This window comes from Podarcis liolepis (assembly GCF_965112155.1).
Source record: "Podarcis liolepis genome assembly, chromosome: 10".
Lineage (NCBI taxonomy): Eukaryota > Metazoa > Chordata > Lepidosauria > Squamata > Lacertidae > Podarcis > Podarcis liolepis.
The window spans coordinates 74,576,112-74,594,657 of record NC_139562.1 but is presented as its reverse complement, the minus strand read 5'-3'; the positions used below and the strand labels follow the sequence as shown (position 1 = coordinate 74,594,657).

Here is an 18,546-nt window from a genome sequence, read left to right as displayed (position 1 = left end):
AAATTGCAGCTACAGAGGATCCAGTCCAGACTGGGATCTTGGCATGGGGGTAGTGAGATTTTAATCTTGCTGAAGTCTTAATCCAGATCACTCTCCCACACCTGAAATTACACTGGGTGGGGGCCTCCCATGTAGTAATTCCAGATGAGAGACTGGGAAAGAGTGGCTTGCCTGAGGCCATATAGTGAGTTAATGGCAGAAGTGACATTTAAACTAGAGTTTTCCTGGCTGACATCTCCTTTTCTGAGCTACCATACTACCCTTTGGTCATGTGGCTGGAACACCATTTAAATATTGCAGCCATGCGGGCAGGACCTAATTTCATTGGATCATTTAGACATTGTGCAAGCCACATGGAGGATTCTTACAAAAACAAAAACAAAAAATTAATGGTCTGAGGCAGCCTAACCAAACTGGTGCCCTCCAAATGTTCTGAAAGGGTTGATGGAAGTCATAGGAGGGCATCAGGTTGGTGAAGGCTAGTAGAGAAACATCTCAAATGCTCCCTTTAGGGTCATTCTTCTTCAGGTGAAGACGGGCAGCTCCCCAAACGTGTAATAAAATTCCCACCAGCCCTGGCCACTGGCCACGCTGATTACTGATTACATCTGGAGGCAGCCACGTTGGCTACCTCTTCCCTAAAACGTTGACATTAGCTGTGTACACTGGGGGTTCATGTAATGTTCCTACTTGTAGTCTCAGGCACACATGCAGTCAATAAAAGGCTGTGATTGCTTGTGTGTTAGGAAAACCCTCTGTGTGAAGCAGCTTTGCATATCCAAGCTCTATCAGTAATCCAAGGGATCGCACGCCATCTTCAACAACACAACATTTGTAGTTTGGGGATACTTTTGGAACCATCATTGCCACGAGATGCACAAATAATTGGTGGCTATCCCTTTCAGCAGTTGTGGCTTGTGCACCAACTCCACCCTTACCTAGACCACAATAGTCTAAATCTCTGCAACTCAGGCACTGATCACCTCAAGTCTGGATTACTGTAATCCAATATATGGGACTGCATTTGGGATGGATGTACAAACTGGAGCTGGTGCTGAATGCTGCCGCAAGGTAGAGTATTCAGTTGTGCACACGGTAAAGGTAAAGGTAAAGGGACCTCTGACCATTAGGTCCAATCGTGACCGACTCTGGGGTTGCGGGGCATATCTCGCTTTACTGGCCGAGGGAGCCGGCGTACAGCTTCCGGGTCATGTGGCCAGCATGACTAAGGCGCTTCTGGCAAACCAGAGCAGGGCACGGAAACGCTGTTTACCTTCCCGCCTGAGCGGTACCTATTTATCTACTTGCACTTTTGACGTGCTTTCGAACTGCTAGATCGGCAAGTCCTAGGCTCTGTGGTTTAACCCACAGCGCCACCTGCCTCCCTCACGTTACACCTGCGTGCACACGTTACACCTGTGCTAAAAGCACTGGCTGCCTGTTAGCCACCAAGCCATTTTCAAGGCTTTGTTGCTGACATATTAAGCCAACAGCTCAGGACCAGAATACCTAAAAGATAGCCTTCCCCTGTGTAGGTCTTTGGCAGGATGTTAAGATAATCAGAGGAGGATTTCTTAGTGGTGACATTTTTTTACCACATGTTATTTGCAGGTCTTCTCTGTAGCGGTGCAACTCTTTGAAACATATTCCCTCACCCCACTCCCGCACCCACAGCAGGCTGCAGCCAAAGATTGCTGAAAACACATTTGTTTGCTCAATAACCCAACTAGGTTATTGGCTCATTTTTGGCATTGTGTATATTGCTGACCATGATTATTGTTTGTTGTTGATTTTATTTAGATTTTTAATGTATATTTGAATACTTCTTTGATTTTACATGTTTTTAATATTTTAGTGTTGGGATTTCATTTTGTAAATCATTTTGGGATCCTTGAATGGTAAGAGATTTTGATATGGATAAAATGATTTTGATAAATAGATAAGATGAGCCAGCAAATTATGCATTACTTTGCATTTTATTGATTGAATGTTGGTATTTGAGGATTTCTCCAACATTCCTCTAACCTCAGCTTCCACCCACCCACCTTTGTATTGTTCAGATCAGCTGCATTTTCTTGTACAATTCAAGATGCAGGGAAAGGTTCTTTCACCCAGTCTTTCCCAGTATGAACTGCAAGAGGGCTTTGACAACTCCATCCCCATTCTCTGCAGCTCTCCTCCAGCATACAACTACAGACTTCTCTCTCTCTCTCTCTCTCTCTCTCTCTCTCCCTCCCTCTCTCTCTCTCTCTCACACACGCACACACACACGCACACACACACACACACACACACACACACACACACAGAGTCTCCGTCAGACTTCTAGACTTCTCCACTGCTGACTCCCAGCCAGTGTCAATACTGAGTAGATATGAATAAGGGAAGCAAAAGATGAAGGCTATAGACCCCACGCCTGAGAATCATGGGAAAGTGGGTGCAGTCAATGTTGCAGGCCTTTCATCCCCTCCTCCATTTCAAAAATTAGTTATTGGCCAAGGATATAACAGCTCAAACAACTCTTATTCACAGTTTCTCACCAGAGAAAAATCTGGTCAACATTTTTGTCATACAGACTAGTTTTCCTGTAATACTTTGGTTCCGCAACTTCTTAAAATTTCCATTGTCTGATTTATTTCCAAGAAAAAAAAAAACCCCCGTCTTTGTGATGTTTCCTGATGAAAGAAAGATTATCTGACCTTTACACATTATTTATTTCTCTGAAAACAAGCAGCTGGATACCCCTATTGATCGGCAACTTGGAAATGAGAAACTCTGGTGTCCACTTAGTTTTCCTTTTAATGGGCACCATTATCCTTAATAAAAATAACTCCATCTCCCCCACTAAAATTTCTTTATACAGTGGTACCTCCGGTTACGAACATAATTCGTTCCAGAGGTCCATTCTTAACCCAAAACCATTCTTAACCTGAGGCGTGTTTCACTAATGGGGCGCTGCGCTGCTGCTACGCAACTTCCACTCGCAAAGTTCACTACCAGGAGACATACTTCTGGGTTAGCGGAGGTCGTTACCTGAAGCATTCATAAGGAGGACGGTACGTAACCCAAGCTTTCACTGTATTCAGGAGAACTAGATCCCCCGCCCCTGCCACATACTCCAATGAACTTTTGCACATTTCCTCTTCATTTGAAAAAAATATGTAATGGTATGTCCTCTCTGAAATGAACTGTTGAAATTAATCCAAATTTGATTTGTTACTTTGAAACTAGTGTCAGTATATTTCATGTCAACTGCATTTCAATTTGTTTTGAAGGTGGATGTAATGAAGAATGCGTACAGTCAAGGTCTGGAGAGTGAACATGATGAGGAAAATGGGGGTGACGGTATTTCTCCAAAAGATGTTGGACATAATATCTATATATTAGCTCATCAGGTATTGCATTGCGTTGCCCTGTGAATGCTTTAATTCTGTACCCATCTACTGAAAAGTAAATCCCACTGAGTTCAGTGTGGCTTAGTCCCGGGTGAGTAGGGAAGGGATTGAAGTTAGTTAATACCTTACCATTGGAAATTGTTACAAAAAATATTTCTCTATGTGTCTGTGAAATTTTGGCCTGTTGCAGTGCATTCCCAAGCAGTGTGCCAGTACTTCCCACACCCATGCAGCAAACCCCATTGGAGGCACCCTGGGAAATGAGAAAGACTCAAAGGGCAGAGACCTACTAGGTGGCAAAGGAGGCAGGGACCTCCTTCCACTGCTGCCCACCACCAGATAAGGGAGGGGAGAATCCTATCTCCATTGGAGTAGCAGCAGCGTTCAACAGGAGTCCTGGGATTTGGATCCATTGCACTCCTGAGACGTGGTATTTTCTGACTTCATAGGAAAATAGCTTGGTTAGCTGAGTCCTGTATACCAATCAAGCTCTCCTGAAAAAGCAGACCTGTCAGCTGGAAAAATGCATTTGATAGGAAGCCTGTATGCATATCATCCTTGGCCACACAGCTGTTATTTCAAGGTGGGAAAGGGGGCAGGGGAAGCTTGGGTGCAGCAATATGCAACACTGCAGCTCCACTGGTGCAACAGCATTCTGCATGCACAATGGAAATTCCTCTTCCTCTCCTGTCCCCTCTAGTCTTCCATTGCCCCTCAAAATCACCTCCAGACACTTGGGGGACGTGCAGGGGGAGGAGATGAAAAAGAAGTCCCGTTGCATCAGTGGCACTATGCCTGCAGAGTAGTGGATGCAACCCACACGCTGTGATTTAATTAGTTGGGTTTTCTCAACTTATCGTCCCACATAAGATCATCCCATATAACCAAATAATGATAATGCAATCCCTGAGATGATTACTGTATGTCAGCATTTCCTGAGTGTTAGTTGAGCAACACTGCTGACTCAGATTGCCTAACACTGATAACTAGAAGTGACACCCTATACACCAGAGCTTTCCAAACCTTTCGTGTTGGTGACACACTTTTTAGACATGCATCATTTTACGACACAATAATTCAGTTTTACTAGCAAACTGGTAGGCTACTAGCCTGTACTTGGCTTGATGAGTTACAAATTCTCCAAGCTTGCCATAGTTCATATGGTTTAGCTTGGCCTTTGAGTCCCAGCAGGAGAATATCCTGGATTTTAATTGGCCCCAGGAAAGCTTTGCAATCTCTGCAGTGATTACAAGAAGCTGCAGAAACTAGATTCATGTTCCTCTATTTGTTATCTCAGCCTTGTTACGACAGTTTATTTGGGGGGCACTCAGACTCTCAGTTTCTGTTGCTGTTTAAAAGGCAGTAGCCAGTTCTGCATTTTGCCACAGCCTTTCCTGCTCCTACTTGTGGTTGATCTTACCAAAAGCATTATTGTAAGTTGCTGACCTTCCATGCTTAAAAAGATATAAACAGTGCTTTTTTCTAGGGGATGCAGGGGTATGCATACCCCTAAACATTTTGTAATCTGAGTTTGGCCTCGCTGAGGGGCAGTATTTCAATATGAGAAGGAAAATGAGAATACCCCTAAACAATTTTTTAAGAAAAAAAGCACTGGATATAAATATGTTGCAATGTAATGTGGGATATAGGATAGCACCACATGCTCCTAGATGAGACATTGGCAAGACACACATGTTTACTCTCCCATACGCAAGCTATTGTTTCTTCTCAGTATTTTCCTGTGTTGCATCTTCTCATACATTTCTTGCTTGCTGTTTTTGTGTTACTGTTTTCCTCTCTTTTTCATCCTACTTCCACCTGCCATTTAAGGTCACTGTTTCCATAGATCATAGAATCATAGAATCATAGAATCATAGAGTTGGAAGAGACCACAAGGGCCATCGAGTCCAACCCCCTGCCAAGCAGGAAACACCATCAGAGCACTCCTGACATATGGTTGTCAAGCCTCTGCTTAAAGACCTCCAAAGTAGGAGACTCCACCACACTCCTTGGCAGCAAATTCCACTGTCGAACAGCTCTTACTGTCAGGAAGTTCTTCCTAATGTTTAGGTGGAATCTTCTTTCTTGTAGTTTGGATCCATTGCTCCGTGTCCGCTTCTCTGGAGCAGCAGAAAACAACCTTTCTCCCTCCTCTATGTGACATCCTTTTATATATTTGAACATGGCTATCATATCACCCCTTAACCTCCTCTTCTCCAGGCTAAACATGCCCAGCTCCCTTAGCCGTTCCTCATAAGGCATTGTTTCCAGGCCTTTGACCATTTTGGTTGCCCTCCTCTGGACACGTTCCAGTTTGTCAGTGTCCTTCTTGAACTGTGGTGCCCAGAACTGGACACAGTACTCCAGGTGTGGTCTGACCAGAGCAGAATACAGTGGCACTATTACTTCCCTTGATCTAGATGCTATACTCCTATTGATGCAGCCCAGAATTGCATTGGCTTTTTTAGCTGCCGCGTCACACTGTTGGCTCATGTCAAGTTTGTGGTCAACCAAGACTCCTAGATCGTTTTCACATGTACTGCTCTCAAGCCAGGTGTCACCCATCTTGTATTTGTGCCTCTCATTTTTTTTGCCCAGGTGCAATACTTTACATTTCTCCCTGTTAAAATTCATCTTGTTTGTTTTGGCCCAGTTCTCTAATCTGTCAAGGTCGTTTTGAAGTGTGATCCTGTCCTCTGGGGTGTTAGCCACCCCTCCCAGTTTGGTGTCATCTGCAAATTTGATCAGGATGCCCTTGAGTCCATCATCCAAGTCGTTGATAAAGATGTTGAATAAGACCGGGCCCAAGACAGAACCCTGTGGCACCCCACTAGTCACTCTTCTCCAGGATGAAGAGGAACCATTGATGAGCACCCTTTGGGTTCGGTCAGTCAGCCAGTTACAAATCCACTGAGTGGTAGCATAGTCAAGACCGCATTTTACCAGCTTCTTTACAAGAATATCATGGGGCACCTTGTCAAATGCCTTGCTGAAATCAAGGTAGGCTACATCCACTGCGTTCCCTTCATCTACCAGGCTTGTAATTCTGTCAAAAAATGAGATCAGGTTAGTCTGACATGACTTATTTTTCAGAAATCCATGCTGACTATTGGTGATCACAGCATTCCTTTCTAGGTGCTCACAGACTGTTTGCTTAATGATCTGTTCCAGAATCTTCCCTGCTATTGATGTCAGACTGACTGGGCGGTAATTATTTGGGTCCTCTCTTTTCCCCTTTTTGAAAATAGGGACAACATTTGCCCTCCTCCAGTCTGCCGGGACTTCGCCTGTTCTCCAGGAATTCTCAAAGATGACTGCCAGTGGTTCTGAGATCACATCTGCCAGTTCTTTTAATACTCTTGGATGCAGTTCATCTGGCCCTGGAGACTTGAATACATCTAAACTAGCCAAATATTCTTGTACTATCTCCTTACTTATTCTGGGCTGTGTTTCCTTTGCTGAATCATTTGCTCCAAATTCTTCAGGTCGGGCATTGTTTTCTTTATCGGAGAAGACTGAGGCAAAGAAGGCATTGAGGAGTTCAGCCCTTTCTGTGTCCCCTGTTTGCATTTCACCATCTTCTCCTCTGAGTGACCCCACTGTTTCTTTGTTCTTCCTTTTGCTACGAACATACCCATAAAAGCCTTTTTTGTTGCTTTTAACCTCTCTAGCAAGCCTGAGTTCATTCTGTGCTTTAGCTTTTCTGACTTTGTGTCTACACGTGCTGGCTATTTGTTTGAATTCCTCTTTGGTGGTTTCCCCCCTTTTCCATTTTTTGTACACATCCTTTTTTAATCTTAATTCAGTTAAAAGTTCTTTAGATAGCCACCCTGGCTTCTTTAGGCACCTTCCATGTTTCCGTCTCATTGGTATTGCCTGACGTTGTGCTTTTACTATCTCCCTCTTAACAAACTCCCAGCCATCATGAACTCCTTTTCCTTTTAGTATTGCTGTCCATGGGATCTCACCCAGCACTTCCCTAAGTTTTATGAAGTCGGCTTTCTTAAAGTCAAGAAATTGAGTCCTAGTATGCTTGGCTGCTCCTTTCCGCTGTATAGTAAACTTCAGAAGAGCATGATCACTCGCGCCTAATGATCCTTCCACATCTACCCCACTAACCAGGTCATCAACATTGGTTAGGACCAGATCTAAAATGGCTGTTCCTCTTGTTGCTTCTCCCACTTTCTGGACAATGAAGTTGTCTGCAAGGCCAGTGAGGAATCTGTTTGACCTTATGCTCTTGGCTGGGTTTGACATCCAACAAATAATTGAAGTCCCCCATTACTACTATCTCCCTTCCTTTTGCATGCTTGGCCATCTGTTCCAGGAAGGCATCATCTATGTCCTCCGTTTGGCTTGGGGATCTATAGTAAACTCCCACAATGAGGTCTCTGTTATTCTTCTCTCCCTTAATTTTGACCCAAATGCTCTCACTTTGGCTTTGAGGTTCTAAATCTTGGATCTCTTCACAGGTATACACATCCCTGACATATAACGCCACTCCTCCTCCTTTCTTGTCTGGTCTGTTTCTCTGAAATAGATTGTATCCCCCCATTATTACATTCCAATCGTGGGACTTATCCCACCAGGTTTCAGTGATGCCTATTATGTCATATTTAGTTTGCTGTACCAAGAGCTCAAGGTCATCTTGTTTATTTTCCATGCTTTGCGCATTAGTGTACAGACATTGAAGTCCATTAATCATTCCCCCGTGTCTCTTATTTAAGGATTTTTTCCTCCCACCACTAGGTCCGCGTGCTGTTTGCTCCATTTGGTCTATGACATTTGGATGATCATCTTCATTAATTGATAGACTCCTACCTTCAGGAGCACTGTCCCCCTCCCCCACATTAGTCAGTTTAAAGCCCTCCTGATGAGGTTTCTGAGATTTTTGGCAAAAACATTTCTCCCAACCGTTGTGAGGTGCAGCCCATCACTTGCCAGAAGTCCATCTTCAAGAAACTGCAGTCCGTGATCTAAGAATCCAAACCGTTCCTGTTTACACCATTTGCGAAGCCAGCTGTTCACTTCCACTATTTCCCCCTCTCTCCCTGGGCCACGTCGTTCAACTGGGAGGACAGACGAGATGACAATTTGTGCATTTAGTTGCTTCAATTTCCTGCCGAGAGCCTCGTAGTCTCTTTTGATCTTCTGGAGGCTATTGCTTGCAGTGTCATTGGTTCCCACATGAACCAAGAGGAAGGGGTATTCGTCAGTGGGTTTTATGATTCCTTGCAGTCGTTCAGTTACATCTTGGATCTTAGCCCCGGGGAGACAGCACACTTCCCGAGACATCTTGTCAGGCCCACAGATCACTGCTTCTGTTCCCCTCAGTAGGGAATCCCCTATCACCACTACACGCCTCCTCTTGGGTTTGGTCGGGGTTCTTCCGTGAGCTGTCCGTTCCAAGGTTGCCTGCACATTCCCTGAGGACTGACTTTGCTGCTCGTCTTCATATACCTGATCGACTGTAATGAGGGAGAGATCCTCAAATGGAGTCTGCTCTTCGTCTTCCATGCTAGGGGAGAGGACCTCAAAGCGATTGTGTATTTCTAAACAATCAGAGTGAACCCTGGGCCTCCTACTTCTTTGAGTCACGTTTCTCCATATATCTGGCTCCTGTGTTGGTGAACAAGCCTCCTTCTCAGGGGAGTCCCCTGTCTCCTCCTTGGTGGGGACGGTGTGCTCTGTTGCTTCCAAGAAGAGCTCCAGCTCTCTAATTCTTTGGAGTGTAGCTACACGTTCCTCCAGTTGCTGGACTTTGTCTTTTAAAAGGGCAATCAACATGCAATTGCTGCAGGTAAAGCTGCCTGCAACCTTTGGCAAGATGGCAAACATTGCGCAGGAATCGCAGACGACTGCAGCTGTTCCCTCCCCTTCCATCATGAGATCGTGTCGCTGGGGGTGGCTACAGAGGTCCTCCATCATAAAAAGCTTGAAGACAGGACAAATAACTTCCCCCACAAAAAAAAAAACCTAGGTCTCCCCCAACAAACGTTTGAGACTAGCTCCCCTAAATCTAAAAGATGGGTATAACTGCGCGCGCCACTAGGCGCGCACCGCTGCCCTGCAAACTCTGATAAGCTCCTCCCACAGCTAATCACCTTCCTCAACAGAAACCCTGCCCCCTCTGACCTTTGCACAGGGAAAACAGCTAATCAGCCACAAAGAAACGCACACACACAAGAAAACCCTTTTTGCTCCTTCTTCAACTGCTGCCCTGCAAACTCACAAATGGTTAGCTTAATTCCCTCCTAAAACTGCTGCTTCCATCAAGAGCAATGCCTCATCCCCTGTACTAGTGGTTAGAGCCTATGATGAGATGCAAATTCTAAGTAATATGGCTGAACCATTTATGAGAGTTTACATATGCAACATTATTTCCACAACCCATGGTAAAATACTGGCAAAAGTGGCAGAAATGGTGGGAAATGCAACCTGTTTGTTGCATACAGCATCGCTAGATGCTTCCTACGACCTCCAGTAAAAAGGAAGAGATAATTTGCATGAGATGAGCAATGTTTACTAACTACGAGGTAAATGTTTGTTGTCGTAACTGGGGAGATGCATGTGGCTTGTGCATTGCAGGTGGGGGAGGCTTGGGAGGGGGAGCAATGTGCCTTGTGTGTCCTGCGCATGGAGGCACATTGCACCCTCCATAAGATGAGGATTGGTTGGTAGTCTAGTCATCCTATCAGAAGATTTTGCCCCCCCCCTCCAGCATTGTTTTCTCCAGATTCAGGTCCTCCCTTTTCCTATATGAGAGAATGGCAGATACTCACTAGGATGGATGAACCTCAAAGGGGCAGGGGTGCCAAACCTATCTGCTGTTCTTGGTCTCTCCAGTGCTTTGTTTTGTCTATTGTTAACTGTACCTCAAACTTCAGGAGAACAAAAAGGAAGGAGCAAGTGACACTAATAGGAAGGTAAAGAAAAGGAAAAGCTCCAAATAATGCTTGAAATAGAGACACGTGTTAGAAAATACAACAGGTGGTATTCAGCTAAGTTCTACTCAGAGTAGACCCGTTGAAATTAATAGTCATGGCTAACTGTGATTCATTCAATTCAGTGAGTCTACTCTGAGTAGGACTGGGTTGAATGCAATCTGTTTCACAAGTTCTCTTCCATTTATTGTGGTCATTCATTCAAAGCATGTTGAGCATCGTGCATTTTATTGCCACCACGACACAGTAGGCTCTAAAGTAGGGGTGGGGAACCTGCAGGCCTCCAGATGTTGATGGACTGCAACTCCAGTTGGTCTTAGCCAACAGGGATTTCCAATGGGCAGAGATGATGGGAGACATAGTCCTACAACATCTGGAAAGCATTCGGATCTCCACTTCTGCTTTAAAGAGGCTTTGTCCATTTGCATTAATAGTAGAAGAGGCTTCAGATACAGTCTTCTCTTTCACTGGCACAACTTCCTTGATTATAATAGAATTGGATTGTGCCAATCAACAGTGTAGCATTAAAAACAGGGTGAAAGCACTCAGGCCCACTTTGTACAATCAGGAAAATCATGTGGTGGAGCCTTTCTTTGACTGTTCCAACTTGGGCGGGGGGGGGCATTTCAGTACTCAAAAAATGGGGGAGGAACCCCCTGTACGTAAAAACCAGCATTTCAAGGAGAAGATTTTAGTCTAATCTACATGGAATGCTATTTGCCTTTATGCGGAGAGATGGTTCTTCCCTAACTCTTGAATGTGTGCATTCACACGTACCTCATACAATGCCACCAACACCTGCCTCCTCAAAAGGTAAAAGCAGTGAAAAGCTACACTGCTTTATTCTGCTGAATCAATAACCTGGCCCAATCTCCTTTCCCCACACTCATTTTTCTCCCCTTTTGATCCTCTGCCTTTTCCAGTATAAAAAGGAAACTATAATGAGAGGTAACAGTAAGTGTGAGGCTAAGGACAAGGGAAAGAATTCACCCCACTGTTCTAGGAGCCATTCCAATAGACTAAAAATATATTTTACATAATGGGTGCTAGTTAGTAATAAAGAATGGTTTCTTGTGCTTTTAACAGGATGCATATTCTTTGGAAAGTCTGTCATGTTTATTGATAATGTACACAATGATGTTCACTTGTCAGGTCACAGCAGTGGTTGGGCTGTTGAATTCTAGGATCCAGAGGAGGTGGCTATTGATCTAAATCATTGTTATAATTGGGCATTTCATTAGCTGAGATCACCTATGCAAACCCAACTATCTCCTGATGGGAATCATGAAAACTGCTTTTGTCACCTGCTACGGTTAAAAGAAATTTACACAACATGATATTGATGTGTCTTCACAGTATACAAACATCATTTTGAATTAATCTCTCTCCTGATCGTCTAGCACAGTTGGCCATTCACTTCCATTGATAAAGTTCTTAAAAATAGAGAGAGAGAAGCATTTTTCTTTTGAGTGGAAGCAAAATATTATCCCTGGGTTCTCTAGTAAGCATACAGTAGTAATCTGAGTTAATTGGTAATTATTAGTGGAAGGAAAGGAATATGTCATTAGGTGCAGCAGATTTGCCTTGCTAGTGACCAAAGTGACCATGTTTGATCAAACATGACATAAACTGACTTAAATACCTAACATTATTTTCTAGCAATTTTATTTTATGACTACAATGGTAAGAATATTTAGGTAACTTATATACCAGTCCATATGCCAAAGAAATCTCTGATCTGTTTACTATACCATGTTGTTTCGTCATTTAGTCGTGTCCGACTCTTCGTGACCCCGTGGACCAGAGCACGCCAGGCCCTCCTGTCTTCCACTGCCTCCCGCAGTTTAGTCAAACTCATGCTGGTAGCTTCGAGAACACTATCCAACCATCTTGTCCTCTGTCGTCCCCTTCTCCTTTCCCAACATCAGGGTCTTTTCCAGGGAGTCTTCTCTTCTCATGAGGTGGCCAAAGTATTGGAGCCTCAGTTTCATGATCTGTCCTTCCAGTGAGCACTCAGGGCTGATTTCCTTAAGAATGGATACTATACCATAATAATCACAAATAAATACAAATGATACAATAACAATTAACATTTTAAAGCAGCACAAAACAATTAGATAAGATATCCTCTAAAAACATTTATCTAAACAACAGCAACAAGCATATGGCAACATAATAACTACTACCAGATCCAAAATACAGAAATACAACAGAGACCACCAGTGCTACCTACCAAGTATAATAACAACAACATTTATATTATTATATAAAAATATTATTACAGCATATATAAAAACATAGTAAAACATCAAACATTAAAACCTTCCCGATACAGGGCTGCCTTCAGATGTCTTCTAAAAGTTGTGTAATTCTTTATCTCGACATCTGAAGGGAGGGCATTCCACAGGGAGGGTGCCACTACTGAGAAGGCCCTCTGCCTAGTTCCCTGTAACTTCACTTCTCACAGTGAGGGAACCAGCAGAAGACCCTTAGAGGTGCTGAAAGACCAACATTGCCTCCCAGTACATTTCTGAGCACAATTCAAAGTGTTGGTGCTCACCTTTAAAGCCCTAAATGGCCTCAGCCCAGTATACCTGAAGGAGCGTCTCCACCCCCATCATTCTGCCCGGACACTGAGGTCCAGCGCTGAGGGCCTTCTGGCGGTTCCCTCTTTGGGAGAAGTAAGGTTGCAGGGAACCAGGCAGAGGGCCTTTTCAGTGGTGGCGCCCGCCCTGTGGAACACTCTCCCATCAGATGTCAAGGAAATAAACAACTATCTGACTTTTAGAAGATATCTGAAGGCAGCCCTGTTTAGGGAAGTTTTTAATGTCTGATGTTTTATTGTATTTTTAATATTTTGTTGGGAGCCACCCAGAGTGGCTGGGGAAACCCAGCCAGATCACTGGGGTATAAATAATATGTTGTTGTTGTTGTTGTTGTTGTTAATCTCACTTCCGCTGCTTTCTCTGCAGTCTTAAGCTCACATTAACAGAGGGGGCAAAATTATATATTCCCCACCCTGGCACTCCTTGTTCTCACCAGGGAACACCCAGGATCATTTCTCCCACATGCATGCACTTAATAAGATTTCTTGCTAATTAACAGTGCAATTCTAGCCATGTGTACTGAGAATTCAATTCTATTGAATTGAATGAGGCTTGCCCCCAGCTAAATGGGGTAAGCATCGCAGCTGAAGACTGCAATGTTAAATCAGTAATCTTTGTTAAATCATCCTGGATGTTCAGTCTTGCTTAAGACAGAACAAGTGATCTTAATCAGACTAGGGCTACCTAGTTCAACCTTCTTGGGGAAAATCCCAACAACCAACAAATGCTATATGGTCCACTACAAATTGACCAGTGGCCCACCAGCGGATTGTGGTCCATCTTTGCATACCTGTAAAATCATGTGTTTGTTCTACAGGGAACCTCCCCAACCCAATTCATTGTTAACAAACAACAGAAATAGGAGCCAGCACAGGCATAGCACTTGCTCTTTTTAAACTAGTTTTTTAAAATTAGGGGCCAGCTTTGAGAGCATGTACTCTCTATCTCTGTGCCTGCTTTTCTCTGAGGCAAATCCCTTTTCACACTTAACCATGTGAAACAAGTGACCTTAAGTACAGTTAATGTCAGAACTCAGAAATTGCTTAATTACAGTTAAGGACAGACTTCTGCTCCTTGCAGCTTACAAATCTGATATTTGACAGTTGGAGAGACCACAACAGAGGAAAGGGAGAGGTATGGTTTGAATACATGCAAATGCAATTACACATACCTAGATTTCATTTCCCTTTCATTGGAATGAGAAAACACACCTCAAGGAAACATACAGGGGTGTGTGGGTGTTTTTTATAGATTTAGATACAGATGCACACATAAATATGTTTGAACTCTGGACTATACTTTTTTACACCTGAAAGCTGTGCTCCCAACTTTCTTTAGGTAGGCACAATAGCTGTACATAGCAGTACCTTTTTCTTATTTGCTGGTTTTTAAGTGCACTATAAATGCACTATAAATAATGAGAAATAGAGTGATAATGTCTTGAAGTCTTAAAACAGCTTCTCTGGAAAGCCACTCCAGCCACCCTCTTGGGAAGAAAAATCCCCTAACTGCACAAAAGGTGTATCTGAAGAAGTGTGCATGCACATGAAAGCGCATACCAAGAACTAACTTAGTTGGTCTTTAAGGTGCTACTGGAAGGATTTTTTTTTTATTTTGCACAAAAGGTGTAAGTTAGGTCCCTAGACTGAAATTGGTGTGGGGCTTTGCTGAGTTTGCAGATTTCTCTCTGAGCAGTGTTGCACCTCAGTTGATTGCAGTGCCAGAGCTCAGAGATAATATGGAAACGTGACTCCCTTGGGACTCAAATCATTGATTGCCAGGCCTGATGCTTGTCATAGAACTTTTTATGTTCTGCATGTTTGTTTTTGTAGTCATCATCCTGATGAGACAAGATAGCAGTGTCATTCTGACACCATCTAGTTAAATGCCAGCAGAATCAGAAGCTGTTGCAAGGCACTTGGACTTGGACTGGTAGGACTGAAATAGGAGAACCTTGCAGTTCATTAAAATGGTATATAACACTACTTTACGCTCTCTCTAAAGATCCAGTGTGGAAGGTGCAACAGGGGCTTGACACTAATGAGCCCCAGAAATATGAAACAAATGTCTGAAGGTGCTGTTCTGTTGCGAAGAGAATCCTTGGCAACTTTCTCTCTCTGCATCTTGTTGACTTTTTGCCCGTTAGAGTATTATCCTTTAGTGTCATAACTTAGCCCAGAGTCAGACAATGCATATCCTGTTGACTTCAGTGAGACTCTGGTGGAGGAGAGCAGGCATTTGATCTCTCATTTAAGGAGTTTTGCCCCATTGAGTATTTTTTAAAATAATAATAATAATAATAATAATAATAATAATAATAATAATAATTTATCACATACAAGCACAGGTGTTAGCCTAAGAATGATGATAAACAGAGATGCTGCCTAATTAAAGAGATCCAAGATTTGGCTAGCTGCATGAGTTGTAATTGATGAATTATTTAAGCAAATCTTCATATATTTGCACATGAATATAATAGCTCTGAAATGAAAAGTGTGCATTTCTTTGCTTTTAGATGGGCAGCATTTTTTAGAAGGAATTCCCTCCTATGCATGTCAAGAAGGGAAAGTCTTCTAAGATAACACTTGCTGTTTTTCTAAATGTTTGCATTAGTCAAATGTTAATTTCTTTGTTTTTAAATCTGCCAGCTAATCAGAAACACATTTTAATTGATCAAAAGTATTGTAATCAATTGCCTGATCTAATGAACAATTGCAGCACTAATAATAAGGCTATCACAGATCCAATCCATGTTAACCCTTTGTAGATTAAAACACACACAGTAACAATCAGTTTGGAATCACATATCTGTACTGCAAGAAAGTAGTGTGAATAAAACAATACAAGTAGCAAACTTGGTGGAAGGTATTATGCACGACACCATTTGCAAATAAAAAAAATCAGGCCTTCATAGAAAACATTTATAAACTGTTAAAAACATCAAAAAACAATAAACATCTGAAGTGAATTTAAACACAAATGTAACTGTTCAATCATGTGCCTTGATGGGCCCAACAAAACAAAAGTTTTTGGTAGAAGTCTACATGAGTACAGTTATGGCACCTTCCTATGTCAGTAGGGGAATTCCAAAGTCAAGTTCTGTCACACTAAAGTAATGACTCTTTACACATACAGAATGGGCACTGTGTGGCACTTGTAGAAGCACATCATTGCTGTGATTTGCAATCATTCATCAACCACAGAAATGACACCTAGTCTCAGCAGCTGCAGGCCTTTCAGTTCTGAGGCTTTCTCTCTTAACATCTCAGGATGTTGGCTTTGTTTCTATACCCTGTCAACTCCGAACCCATGTCTACTAGGAACAAGCATGTTTTAGGATGCTCTCATCTTCATGCATCTTGCATATTCATTTAGGAAGGTGAGTCATAATGCTGGGAGTGTTGTGAACAGCTCCAGGGGAGAGGACAGGAAAGAGAAGAAGTCCTTCTGTGTGATCAAAAGTCCATTCCACTTACACACAGACAACACGGAATGACACCCGATATCATCATAAACTCAGTGAGAGCAATAATACTGCTTGTTTATGTAGTGAGCCTTGCTTTAAATGCATATTTAACACAGAGGTGTAATCACCCGAAAAGGCATGATGCATAGAATGCTGTTCCTAGAAGTGTATTCTTAATACTGTAGATTAGAAGAGCCCTCTGAAAACCCCTAATAGCACTTACCTTTGAATTTGCATCTGCATTGAGGATGCAGAACCACAGCTGTCAGCTCTGTTGCATCTCAGCTACAATATTTGAGAACTTGAACTTTGAAAAGTGAAAAATCCTAAATCCTCAGACCAATAAATGTGCTTTTGCATTTGTATCAGTTTCATGTGTACGGGTTTTTGTTACCAGATTTTCTTTTTCAGAGACCCGAGTTGACTTAGTTCTGTAGAGGTGGTTTGGTGAGTCCTTTACTTCTTTACTAAAGAGGCCTGGGGCTCTTCTCATCATTAGCTAATAGATTTTCAAATTTACACCTGGACCCATGAGGCCATGTACCATTTTTCCTAGCTGAGAGCTGCATTTCTTAGGACTTTGAGAAAATCTGATGAGGTACAGAGAAACACTTCAGAGTTGGAAATGGCCTCAGAGATTATATTATTGCTTATGTCCAGTATAGAATCTTATTAGAAAACACATCCCACTTACTAAGCATTCTTGCTATTGTGTATGTTTAATCACATCTGGGATTGGTGCTGAACTAAATTTGAGGCAAGAAAGGCTCCTTTGATTAAGGATTCAGCAACCTTGACCTTCAGTCAAAATGAAAGTCTACCTAGAAAAACACTGCTAGGAGACTAGATAAACCATTTCTTCTTTTATCCATCTTTTTAAAATAATAATAATAATCAAATCTATCATACATTCTCTGTATGAGTGTCCATAATACCAGCCTTAGATAAAGAAATCATTCATTTGGAAGAATCACCTGTTGCTGTATCCAGAGCTAGATTCCTGTTGCAAGATTCGCTGTTCAAAGCCTAACAGTGTAGTCGTCATAATAATGAATCAGTACATTCACTGATTTACATATGCTGCAGATAATGGACACAATCCAGCAGCATTGTCCTGCTCAGGAGGACATTCAGCTGGATTCTGCCCATTATGGTGTGGTTTTTTTAACCAATTATGTTTGTAGATCCCTGTAACTTTTACAAGATCAAAGATGCCATTTTGTAATGTTGGATCCCCATTACTGGCAAGGGCACATGGACCTGAAAGAAAACAACTTTCACTTTTCAGTTCAGATTTGTGAAAGATTCAGGGAAGAGGTGGAAGAGATGTCTTTTTTGCTTGTAGACCACCTGGAGGTTATTGAAAAGCAATAAATGTTGTATTCCATTTTTATGAATGCCTCCTTTCAAGGTAGCCTCACCTAAAGTCACCTTACAGTATAGCGCATCTAGATAGTGTGCTCAGAAGGACATGCAATGCAATAAACCAGACTCATTGCTGAAACAATATATTGCAGCAGGCACCCTCTGCTAAGCTGAAACACGCTTGTACGAGATGAAGGCAGAGCTTGCACTTTTGTATTAAAGGGAATCTGCAAGAAGTTTTACAAAAAGTTCTACATTTTAATTTTAGGAGAGATAAAGAATTTGCAGTGGGTTTCCTCCTCTCAGATATAGTATGATCTCCTGATCATGCATGAGAGATTTCCTGACTAAGATTCCACCTTGATTGAAGGGCAAGACCACACAACCTTTAATTGAGAAATCCTTCCTTGCATCACACTTAGTTCAGCAGTCCCTGGAGTAATTAGGTATTAGCATAGCAAAGATCCCAAGTAGATGAGAGACATAAACCACCAAGACCATAAATGTGCAGCAGAACCATATGTTGGGAAGGAGAAGTAGTGTGTGTGTGAAGTCTAAAAGCCAGCTGACCCAATCAGAAGAGGCCCTCATGCATTAGCCCATTCAGTCTTCAACTGAATATACCCAAAGGTTGGGTATATGTATTTATTATGTAGTTTCTCATATTTTTACTCCACCATTGGACAACAGTCCTTATATTGGCATACAATAAAAACAAAAAAGAGCCATTTTCCATCAGTCCCCTGATAAGATTTTAGAGACAGGAAACA

The 18,546-nt window shown here is 42.5% G+C and overlaps 1 protein-coding gene across 7 annotated transcripts in view; it reads left to right on the top strand.

Annotated features, from left to right (window-relative positions):
- Window positions 1–18,546, top strand: part of ITPR2 (inositol 1,4,5-trisphosphate receptor type 2) — a 330,950-nt gene that overhangs the window by 260,641 nt on the left and 51,763 nt on the right. For 6 of the 7 annotated variants that reach the window (XM_083464129.1, XM_083464132.1, XM_083464130.1 and 3 more), the window contains one exon: window positions 3,276–3,395. The exons of the other annotated variant lie outside the window; for it this stretch is intronic. In XM_083464129.1, coding sequence (XP_083320255.1) covers window positions 3,276–3,395 — 120 coding nt within the window. The remainder of the gene's footprint in view (window positions 1–3,275; window positions 3,396–18,546) is intronic. 7 annotated transcript variants of the gene reach the window in all.